The sequence below is a fragment of the Pinus tabuliformis genome, chromosome 2_2 (assembly GCF_031772625.1).
Source record: "Pinus tabuliformis cultivar Carrire ecotype Pingquan chromosome 2_2, CPIR1, whole genome shotgun sequence".
In the NCBI taxonomy this organism is placed as follows: domain Eukaryota; kingdom Viridiplantae; phylum Streptophyta; class Pinopsida; order Pinales; family Pinaceae; genus Pinus; species Pinus tabuliformis.
Genome location: NC_142300.1, coordinates 459,631,222 through 459,643,900, shown reverse-complemented (window position 1 = coordinate 459,643,900; position 12,679 = coordinate 459,631,222). Strand labels below are relative to the sequence as shown.

The following is a 12,679-nucleotide window of genomic DNA, read 5'->3' as shown; positions in this document are numbered from 1 at the left end:
AGCCATCTGCAACAATTCTTGTAGAGACTCTGTCACCATCTTTAAATGCTCGCAATCTGACTTGCTTTGGCTCATACCAAGTTTAGCAGCTAAATCAGGCAAAGTATTTATGTTCAAAGATGACAACAGGACGCGAAGCTGGGCTTGTTGCTCACGACTCCAGTGCACAGCAGCTAAATATCGCATACATGACTCCATGCAATCACGAAACATCACTTCAGAAGCAACTGGTAAAATAGTCAATACTTCATCTACATTGGAGAAATTAAAGCGTTGCTCTGTATCATAAGAATACATTAGCTGAATACATTTGATGTAGCTCTCCGGAGAGAGAAATCATCCGATATGTCTACATCCGTCCGACCCCCAGAAGCATGGAAGCCATCTCAGAAACGAGTCCCATTCCCCAACGACGAGGGCACCTCGCCAAGCCAGGAGAATCCATGGTGGACCCGATTCCCTCCTTCGATTCATCGGGTCGAGTTCGTTGGAAAAGGGTGCACGGGGAACGGAAAATCCATAACTACCCCCCACCTTCTCTACCGAGTCCCTGCTCCCAAATGGGAGAACCTTAACACAAGGTAGCAGCACCAGACTTTCGTGGAACGCACAATACCCGCATTTAATCAAGCGTTAAGGTTTTCCACTTGTCACTTAATTAGCGCCCCCCCCAAAACACAACACAAGGTTTCCGGTTTTAATAATAACCCCACCATGGAACAGAATGCCAAGAATCCAAGAATCAGCTCCGAATGCTAAGGATCAGTTCTGAAACTCAATAACTATTCATAACTGTTAATTATGATGAGTTACGTGAGGGATTGTAACTAATTCATAACTTATTTTACGTTGAGTTACATGAGGGATATGACATTATACCAACCTCGTTTGAGCCTTAGGTGGTTTTGGCTGGAATTTAAAGCTAGCTTAGGAAGTCTATGGTCTCCTATGTTATTGAGTTTTTGCTTGTACAACAGAAGCCTAGTCATAGCTAGGCTCTCCATAGGGGAAAGACCCACTTTTATAAGGAGATTAGGATAGGGTTTATTGCTTTTAATTTTGAGGTTATACATTATAACACGTTTCTGGATTTGCTCAATCTTTCTCTAGGATTCTCTAGAGATGCTACAACTCCAAACCTCACATCCATATAAGATAACCGGAGTCACTAAAGTTTCAAAGAGGAACTTCTTTCTATCCCACATTACGAGGTTTGTCATTTTACAATTATTTTCAAGACTAGAATAAGCTTTCCATCCCCATTAATCCTTTTCTCAATGCCATAATTCCAGTTGAGCTTGTGATGAATATCAATTCCTAGGTACTTGTAGGAAGACACTTCCTCCAAGTTATTATTGTTAAACATAAAATTAGTGTAAGTGTCCTTCTTGGATTTTGATAATCATAACTTTTGTTTTGTCAGTGTTAACAATCGTACCCATGGTAGATAAAAAATCCTTAAGAATTATAAGTTGCTTATCAAGATCAGATGGGCACCTTGCGAGAAGAACAATATCGTCAATGTAGAGAAGAAGGATGATGACTACCCCAGCTAAGATCGCGCCAGCACATCCTGCTTCCTCTAAACAACCTTCTAGCTTGTCAATGTAAATGCCAAATAGGTTAGGGGAGAGGGGGCAACCTTGTTTTACTCTGATATTACACTTAATATCTTTAGACCACCCCCCATTGCTCTTTAACTTGGCAATTACATTCTCGTATAACCTTATAGCAGCAGTGCTCAACTCAAAAGGAACCTTTAGCTCTTCTATTCTGTTCCAAAGGTTGTTTCTAGGAACCATATCAGAAGCCTTTCTAAAGTCCACAAAGAAACAAAAGAGATTGGATTTATCATTGTAGCATTCTTCCATAATGATTCTAAGCATAGTGAGGTGGTCTATTGTTGACTGTTGCTTTCTAAAACCCGATTAGCCTTTAGCCCGCTTACCTTCACTTTCAAGCCATATGCTCAACTTCCTTCCAAAATAATACCATATAACTTGGCTAGGAGAGGGCTGATCATAATTGTCCAATAATTAGAGGGATTATTTGTATCCTCACTTTTAAAAATAGGGATAATGAGGCTTTGAGTCCATGGTTTAGGGAACCCTTGCTTTGAGTTATTTTCATCTAATTTAATTATAGTTAAATTATATGGAAAAACAATAAAAACATATAATTTTATATTAATAAAAACTATAATTAAAATAAAAAGATAATTCATGATTGTATTTTTTAATTAAAGAGAGGTTATAATCATTTTATTTGTGGCTGATTTTTTTTTATAAATTTTAATATCATGTTTGTTCATTCTATTTATTATTTGTATAAATTTGTATGGAAATTTTATATTTTATTCGAGAAAAGGTACACTTGTCTTCTAAGAACGCATTGATAGGAAATGAGAGATGTATAGTGTTTAGGATACCCATGTATTTTAGTTGACAACAAAAAGTTTCCAAGGAATATGATAATGTCATTGCACCTTTGTTTAACATATATTTATGAAATTTTCAGCCTATTGGTTTAAATGTGTTAGAGGTTATTTAACAACTCACAAGTTATTAACCATTTGGAGTGTTTCATCCCACTTTCCTTAATGTTAAAACATAAAGGTATAATGTAACAAATGAGATTTAAAAAATTGCATGCCATGTTTCAATGGTGAAAGTGACATATTTTCACTTCAAAATCTATTATCTTCTTTTGTGTAGGGAAATTCAACTAACAACGTTGCAATTGATTGTGATGATTGTGCAAGCCACATTAACCCTTGATAATATTGCACCAATGTTCCATTTTATACCTGTAATTTTCAATTATTGACACGGCTGAAGAATTATCTTGTAATTGGGATTTTTTCTCTAAAAAAATATCTTTTTTACAATAAAGATATAACATGCATTATAATTCAAAGCTAAACTTTATACTAACAATGCTAGCAAAACAAAAGTAAAACTAAGTTTAATAGCCCTAGAGAAGAGAAAGTTATGTAAAATGTTCTATAACAAATGCATTTCATATTATCTACCTATTTTCATTTATAGATAAAATATCATAATAGAGAATTTGCCAAGAAGAAAATATTTGATTTTAGATTGAAAAATACTCCCGAACACAATATATCTTTATGATCAAATGGAAAATTAAAGTAGTAGCTAAATTAAAGTAAAATTAGTGAATTCAATTTAGCGTTAATGATTCAATTTAGTGTTAAAGTTTACAATCGGGTCAATTTAGGTTTTGAGTGAGAGATCATAAATTTTGAGTTGCAAACCACTCTCTCTATTTTACATTGTTATAAGTGGATAAAATACATGCAATTTTGTTATGAGTTAAATGGATAAAAAAAATTCTTTTTTAAGCATTTTATATACAAAACGATATATAAAAAAAACGTTTTATATATAAAACGATATAGAAAATATAATGTAAGGTTTTGAAAAAATTGTATTTTAGTTATTATTATGAAATAACATAAATTATAATTATAATTATAATTATAATTATATATATATATATATATATATATATATATATATAATTTAAATTAAAAATAATAATCTAATAAAATAAATAAAAATATAAGAATTAAAACCAGATACAAGTTCCCAATAAAGCATAATATTAAATTAAACAAAAAATAATAATAAATAATAATGAGAGATCAAATTTCCAACCAGATACAAGTTCCAAATAAAACATAATATTAAATTAAATAAAAATTAATAATGAAACATTTTTTAATAAAGTTGTAATTTATTAATATGATTAAAGATTTACAGTTATATTTCCAAAGAAAGCTAAATCAATGTCTTTTATTAAGAATATTAATAAGATGAAACTTTTAAATAAAAAAAAATATGGAAATAAAAAATTTGGTTTCAAATTTTATCTAAAATATTTTTAGTTGTTGAGGGTAAAAGAGTAGGCTTCCCCACCATTATCAAATTTAGTACTTCTAAATAGTAAATTTAGTGCTTTTCGGAAGCTTTATCTCAACCCAAAATGTTCAAGAATAGTGAGAACTAATTAGGATAACACTAGATAATATGGAACCAATATCTCATTTTATACTTATAATTATTAATTATTGACATCGCTCAAGAATTATCTTGTAATTAGGATTTTTCCCCAAAAAAAAAAATCCATTTTTAGAATAAATATATAACATGCATTATAATTCAAAGCTAAACTTTCTATTAGTAATGCTAGAAAAATAAAAGTAAAACTAAGTTTAATAGCACTAGTGAAGAGAAAGGTATGTAAAAATTTCTATAACAAATGCATTTCATATTATCTACCTATTTTCATTTATAGATAAAATATCATAATAGAGAATTTGCCAAAAAGAAAATCTTTGCTTTTAGATTGACAAAAAATTCCCAACACAATGTATATCTATAATAAATGGAAAATTAAAGTAAAATTACTGTAAGTTAGTTTAAATATAGCGAAATTAAAGTAAAATTACTGAATTCAAGTTAGTGTTAAGTTTTACAATCACGTAAATTTAGGATTCATAGATCGGTAAATTGAGATATTTCATTAATTGTAATTATGTATTGCTTGTAGGTATGAATGACTTTGTTGCTAATTTCATTTTTTGAAATATGAATTCAATCACCATAAGTGAATTATGACCTAAAACTACTTTTGATTGGGTATTGCCTTGTCTTCTTTAGATATGAGAAAACATGTGAATAACCCAAAACCCAAAAGCATTTGACATGAGTGAAAGTTCACACCCTTAAAATCCACCAACAAGCTATTTTAGGTGGTGGTTTTGTATATGATTTCACATCAGCATACACGTACCCACATAAAGCCATGTTAAACCTGGATTTATGAAGCGCCTAGAGAGATGAGAACATTTGAGTTGCAAATCACTCTCTCTATTTTGCATTGTTATAACTGGATTGAGAAAGCTAAACCAATGTTTTTTTATTAAGAATATAGATTAGATGAAAGTTTCAAATAAAACAACAAAACATGGAAATAAAAAATTTGGTTTCAAGTTTTATCTGAAATATTTTTAGTTGTTGAGGGTAAAAGAGTAGGCTTCCCCACAATTATCAAATTTAGTGCTTCTAAATCGTAAATTTATTTTTCTTTTGGAGCTTTATCTCAACCCAAAATGTTCAAGAATAAACTAATTAGGTTAACTCTAGATAATATGAAACCAATGTCCCATTTTATACCTCTAGTTTTTAATTATTGACATGGCTGACCAATTATCTTGTAATTAGGGTTTTTTTCTCTAAAAAAATATATCCTTTTTAAAAATAAAGGTATAACATGCCTTATAATTCAAAGATAAACTTTATACTAGTAAGGATAGCAAACTAAAAGTAAAACTAAGTTCAATAGCCGTAGTGAAGAGAAAGGTATGTAAAAGGTTCTATAACAAATGCATTTCATATTATCTACATATTTTCATTTATAGATAAAATATCATAATAAACAATTTGCCAAAAAGAAACACTTTGGTTTTATTATAGATAAAATATCATAATAAAGAATTTGCCAAAAAGAAATACTTTGGTTTTAGATTGACAAAAAATTCCCAACACAATATACCTTTATAATCAAATGGAAAATTAAAGTAAAATTGTTTATCTTAATTTAAATATAGCTAAATTAAAGTAAAATTACTGAATTCAAGTTAGTGTTAAGGTTTACAATCTGGTCAATTTAGGTTTCAGAGATTGGTAAATTGAGATATTTTATTAATTGTAATTATGCATCGCTGGTTGGTATGAACTACTTTGTTGCTAATTCCATTTCTTGAAATATGAATTCTTCCACCATAAGTGAATTATGAGCTAAAACTACTTTTGATTGGCTATTGGCTTGTCTTTTTTAGATGTGAGAACATGTGAATAACCCAAAACCCAAAAGCATTTGACATGGGTGAAATTTGACACCGTTAAAAGCTACCAACAAACTATTTTTGGTGGTAGTTTTGTGTGTTCTTGCACATGCACATACACATAACCAACATAAAGTCATGTTAAACCTAGATTTATCAAGAACGTAAAGGGATCAAAATTTATGAGTTACAAACCCCTCTCTATTTTACATTGTTATAAGTGGATAAAATATACGCAATTTTGTTATGCGATAAAACAAGTCTTTTTTTGGGAATTTTATATATAGAATTATATATAAAATATAATTTAAAGTTTTAAATATATATATATATATATATATATATATATATATATATAAAATAATTAAAAAAATTTCCTTTAAATCAAATTTATTCATAAAGAATGGTAATAATTAAAACGAGATACAAGTTCCGAATAAAATATATTATTAAATTAAATTATAAATAATAATTAGATAATTTTTAACAAATTTGTAATTTATTAATATGATTAAATATTTATAGTTACATTTTCAAAGAAAGCTAAATTAATGTTTTTTATTAAGAATATAGACTAGATGAAACTTTCAAATGAAATAATAAAATATGGAAATAAAAATTTTGGATTCAAATTTATGGGAAATATTTTTATTTGTTGAAGGTAAAATAGTAAGATTCCCTACTATTATCAAATTTAGTGCTTCTAAATCGTAAATTTAGTGTTTTTTGGGAGCTTTATCTCAATCCAAAAGTATTAATAAATGTTTAAGAATACTAAGAACTAATAGGGTAACTCTGGATAATATGGAATTAATGTCCCATTTTATACCTATAATTTTTAATTATTGACATAGCTCAAGAATTATCCTGTAATTATGAATTTTTTTTTGTAAAATAAGATCTTTTTTTAGAATAAAGATATAACATGCTTTATAATTCAAAGCTAAACTTTGTACTAGTAATGCTAGAAAAATAAAAGTAAAACTAATTTTAATAGTGTTAGTGAAGAGAATGGTATGTAAAAAAATATATAACCCATGAATTTCATATTATCTACCTATTTTTATTTATAGATAAACTATCATAATAGAGAATTTTCCAAAACCAAAAATCTTTTGGTTTTAGATTGACAAAAAGTCCCAACACAATATATCTTTATAATCAAATGGAAAATTAAAGTAAAATTACCGTAGCTTAGTTTAAATATAGCTAAATCAAAGTCAAATCATTGAATTCAAGTTAGTGTTAAGGTTTACAATCTAGTCAATTTAAGTTTCACGGATTGGTAAATTGAGATATTTTGTTAATTGTAATTATGCATTGCTTGTAGGTTTGAATGAATTTGTTGCTCATTTCATTTCTTGAAACATGAATTCATCTACCATAAATGAATTACCACCTACAACTACTTTTGATTGGTTATTCGCTTGTCTTCTTTAAATGTGAGAAAAAATGTGAATAACCAAAATCAAATTCATGCCGTTAAAAGCTACCAACAAGCTATTGTAGGTTGTAGTTTGTTTGTGCTTAACATAAAAACATGTTAAACCTAGACTTATCAAGAGCTTAGAGGTATCAAATCTTTTGAGTTGTAAATGACTCTCTTTTCTGCATTGTTAGAAATAAACAAAATACATGCAATTTTGTTATGAGTTAAATGGATAAAAAAATTTCATAATTTTTGGAAATTTTATATATAAAATTATATATAAAATATAATGTCAAGTTTTGAAAAATTGTATTTTGAAAAATTGTATTTCAATTATTGTTATAATATATATATATATATATATATATATATATATATATATATATATATTTAAAAATAATAAAAATTCTTTTGAATCAAATTTATTTATAAAGAATTGTAAGAATTAAAACCACATACAATTTCCAAATAGAACCTAATATTAAATTAAATAAAAAATAATAAAGAGACATATTTTTAACAAAGTTGTACTTTATTAATATAATATTTTTAATAAAAGTAATTCATTAATATAATTAAAGATTTATAGGTGTATTTTTAAAGAAAGCTAAACCAATGAATGTTTTTTATTAAAAATTTACATGAAACTTTCAAATAAAACAATAAAATATGGAAATAAAAATTTTGGTTTCAAATTTTATGTGAAATATTTTTAGTTGTTGAGGGTAAAAGAGTAGGCTTCCCCACCATTATCAAATTTAGTGTTTCTACATGGTAAATTTAGTGCTTTTTGGGAGCTTTATCTCAACCCAAAATGATCAAGAATATTGAAAACTAAGTAGGTGTAACACCCCAAGCTACATGAAAGAATTACTGTAGTCATTAAGTTCGTTTTTATGTCTTCATGCATTAATTTGTTTTACCTTATGATAATAATTAAGGCTGGAAAGCCCAGATTAGAACTTGTTACCTAATTAATGAGTAATTACGAGTTCAGACACATTAATAAAAAGTAAAGTGTTTGCAATATTTAAAAGAAACAGTTGCTCCTCTGCCCTGGAAAGGAAAATATAGAGGGGGAAGAGGAGCAAAGGAGATCCAAGTACAAATATAGAGGGGGAAGAGGAGCAAAGGAGATCCAAGTACAAGACTTGAGTACAGGACTGTCTTGAAACCCATAGTACCGACTAGATATAACCCAGGCCCAAGGTACCCTCTGGATATAATCCCCAAAGTACCCTAGGCCCAAGGTACCCTTTGGATATAATCCCCAAAGTACCCTCTGGGTATAATCCAGATCCAGGGCCAAGGTACTCAATGGTCATTAGATATAATCTAGTTGTGAAAGAGAGAGTTTTTGGAGAAGAGCTTGCACTAGATATAATCCAATGGTGAAGGAGAGAAAGTCCTCGGGGAAACACTGTAGCTGAATATAATCTAGTTGTGAAAGAGAAAAAGGAGAAAAAGTGGGGGAGAGTTTGGACTGGATATAATCCAAGTGTGAAGGAGAGAGATCCAGGTCCAAGGTACCAAGTGGTAGCTACCAAGTGGTAGCTAGATATAATCTAGTTGTGAAAGAGAGAGTGTTTGGAGGAGAGCTTGCACTAGACATAATCCAATGGTGAAGGAGAGAAAGTCCTTGGGGAAGAAAAACTGTAGCTGAATATAATCTAGTTGTGATGGAGAAAAAGGTGAAAAAGTGGGGGAGAGTTTGGACTGGATATAATCCAGTTGTAAAGGAAAGAAAATGCTCGGGGGAGAGTCATTGGCTGGGAAGAGAGGCTTCCCGGACAGCTTTCGTCTCTCTTCCTAGAGAGAAAATGCTCGAGGGAGAGTCATTGGCTGGGAAGAGAGGCTTCCTGAACAACTTTCCTCTCTCTTCCAGACAACTTTCGTAGAGAAAATGCTCGGAGGACCAGACAACTTCCGTAGAGAAAATGCTCGGAGGAGAGGCTTCCGTAGAGAAAATGCTCGGGGGAGAGTCATTGGCTGGGAGGAGAGGCTTCCCATACAAATTTCGCAGACAACTTTCGAATTTTATGCTCATAAGTCAATCAAATAAGTAATATAATTTAAGTAATCTAATTTTTTTTTTTTTTTTAAATGATGATATGGATTATAGAAAAATGGAGATTCCAATATATGGATCGTAGAAAATTGCAAACAGTAATAGAATAATTGAAGATAGAAAATTATTTACTTACCATAATCGAATAATTCAGATGCTCAATACAGAAACAGCATGGAATTGCGTCACAGGAACCACAGTAAATATACAGTAATGCCGTAAGGCTAGCAGATAACGAAGCGATATATGAGCATTCTTTTCCTGTTTAATCTAGCTAAAACACGCATTTAAGAGATTCTGCTTAAACAAAGCATGAAAGAGACAACTACAAACACTTTAATTAATGATATAGCAGATGCATCAAATAGAAACTAAAGATACTAACGAACATTCCAGAACAACTGTATTGTAGCCGTAAACCCATACATAGATGGTTACTGAAAATTGTTTTAGATACATTTTAACTGAATAAGTAAATCTTATCCTCAACATTTTACAGTAGGAGGGCGCGACGGCCTATATACATCCAAAAGGAGGTAAAATCCAAGAAAAGGGGAAAACCCTCGAGACATTTCTACTCTGATAATTGACGGGAATGGCATTTAACAATTCATACAGTCTTTCAGATAAAAATACAAGAACTGAGTAAGTTCCGGCAGAAACCCTCTGCCAAACAAATCCTCCGCATGCATCTAAACCATAATAGTCAAACTGAGTGAGCCGAGGGTGAGTATCTTCCAAACTGTAGACAGCCATGTAGGGTATGAGTTCGCATGACCTCAGGAGGTGCGGAGCTGAACTCGAAAGGACCCTGGTAATTGCAGCACATTACCTGCATTATCATATGTATCGATATTAGAGGCATGTGGTCTGTTAAAAACAAATAAAAACCAGAGCACCCAAGATTAGCAACCTCACCTGAGCACTGAAGGTTCCATCCGGGGGCAGTTCGCCTACACGGCATAAGAAACATCACCTGGTTATAATTATCATGCAAAAACACCATGAACTGTAAAAAGATGGCCGAAGGTTGTAAGCTCACCTTCCTGTAATTGGCATCGAAACCCGCTATCCTTGGTTGAACCAGAGAAACGTCGTGATACCCCTGGACTTTGAGGGCCACCTGATAAGTCATTATAAACCATGAATCATTAAAAACAAGTAATATAAGAATCTGTTATGTAAAAGGCTGCATAAAAAGGGTAAATGTTCCAATACCTCTCTGAGAAGGATGGCAGCCAACACCATAGCTCACGATGAATGAGTTGCAACAACAACTGATTACCCGTTGGACGAATTTGTTGCAGAGCGGCCGAGCCATCAGCCTTCCGAATGAAAATGACTTTCATCTGGCCGGAGGCGGTGGGCGGTGGGCGGTGGGCGGTGGGCTGGGTAGTTGGAAAAACCCTAAATGCTCTCCACCATTGGATTCCCCATACAGATCGACGGACGAAAGCAATAACAGTTGTCGTGATCATGCCGAATGAAAATGACCTTCCATCTGGCCGGAGGCGGTGGGCGGTGGGCTGAGTAGTTGGAAAAACCCTAAACCCTCTCCACCGTTGGATTCCCCATACAGATCGACGGACGAAGCAATAACAGTTGTCGCGATCATGCTTCAACGATGGACGAAGGCATGCCAGAGAACAACCCAGGATCGCACTGTGTGGATGGACATAACCTGTGCCTTTACTCCGGAGCAGGTCGAGGGAGGCCATGTGACTCTTTAATATATGACCGGAACCATAACACAGGCTGTGCGAAATTTAATAAACCATGCAATGAATCAATGTGCCATTGAAACCCTAGTCTACCACCTTGGGTATTAATTAGTGAATGTATTAAATCATAGGTTTATGCCTGTTAATTTTTTATTATATATTATGTTCTGTGTAATGCATTATGGTGTTACATTAGGTTAACACTGGATAATATGAAACCAATATCTCATTTTTATACTTATAATTTTTAATTATACACATGGTTCAAGAATTATTTTGTAATTAGGAATTTTTCTCTAAATATAAAATGTGTTATAATTTAAAGCTAAATTTTATACTACTAATGTTAGCAAAATAAAAATAAAACTAAGTTTAACAGTGCTAGCGAAAAGAAAGATATCTAAAAAGTTATATAACAAATACATTTCATATTATCTACTTATTTTTATTTATAAATAAATATCATAATAAATAATTTACCAAAAAAATTAAAATAAAAAACATTAAACAAATTTTTAAACCATATCAAATTCAAAATTAATAAATAAATATATATATATATATATTTTTTACATCATTTAAATTAAATTACCACATTAACCTTTAATTTTAAATTATATTAATAAAAATAATAAAATTAAATCAATAATAATCGTTTCTCACTTCCTCAAACTATTTTATTAAATAATATAAAAAATGAAATGCATGGTTTAAATTAAATACATCTTAATATACATTTAAAAAAAAAAAATCTCATTTCAAGTTTACATAGAATATTAATAAAACAAACAAACATATACATATATATATAAAATCGAACAACATTAACAATATTTATAGGATATTTATTAACAATATTTATAGGATATTTATATCACTTTAAAGTAAAATATATATATATATTTATATATATATATATATATATATATATATATATATATATATATATATATATATTTTAAAAAATCTCATTTCAAGTTTACATAGAATATTAATAAAACAAACAAACATATACATATATATATAAAATCGAACAACATTAACAATATTTATAGGATATTTATATCACTCTAAAGTAAAATATATATATATATATATATATGTGGAGGTAAATAAAAATTTATAATAAGATTAAATAATTTTTTAAATTTCTATATTATACAAAATTTTATTGTTAAAATAATAATAATAAATGTTATATTTTATTTATGGTAAAATATAATTAAATAAAAAATTTATAATAATATCAATTTTTGTACCATACTTTATAAGTTTAATATTTCAAATAACAAATTAATTTTTAAGTCAAATGAAATGTGATTTATTGGATGCACATGTTTTTTTACTAGTTACTGAAAGAAACAAAAGGAAAAAAACGGCAAAGATATATATATTAAGGAGAACACTTCACATTTTAATAATTCGTATTCTAACCCACGTCAAATCTGCTACCTAAAGACGATTATTAGTGATAATCCTGCTTTACATTGATTGTTAAGTTTGTTTTTCTTTCGCGCACATGTTCAACACAATGAAAGTGGAAAAGAAATTAAAATATTTTTTATATAAATGGAGATTTTAACAACGTA

General features: G+C 29.9%; 1 protein-coding gene across 2 annotated transcripts in view; it reads right to left on the bottom strand.

Moving 5' to 3' along the window:
- Positions 1–9,827: 9,827 nt before the first annotated feature.
- Positions 9,828–12,679, bottom strand: part of LOC149193265 (uncharacterized) — a 163,296-nt gene continuing 160,444 nt past the window's right edge. Inside the window, exons 1-4 of one of the 2 annotated variants that reach the window (XM_089406559.1) lie at positions 10,588–10,731; positions 10,412–10,492; positions 10,288–10,322; positions 9,828–10,201 (exon numbers count right to left, since the gene is read on the bottom strand). In XM_089406559.1, coding sequence (XP_089262685.1) covers positions 10,076–10,201; positions 10,288–10,322; positions 10,412–10,492; positions 10,588–10,690 — 345 coding nt within the window. In that variant the 5' untranslated portion in view covers positions 10,691–10,731 and the 3' untranslated portion in view covers positions 9,828–10,075. Of the gene's footprint in view, positions 10,202–10,287; positions 10,323–10,411; positions 10,493–10,587; positions 10,732–12,679 lie in introns of those variants that run through there. The other variant, XM_089406560.1, reaches the window with a different exon arrangement.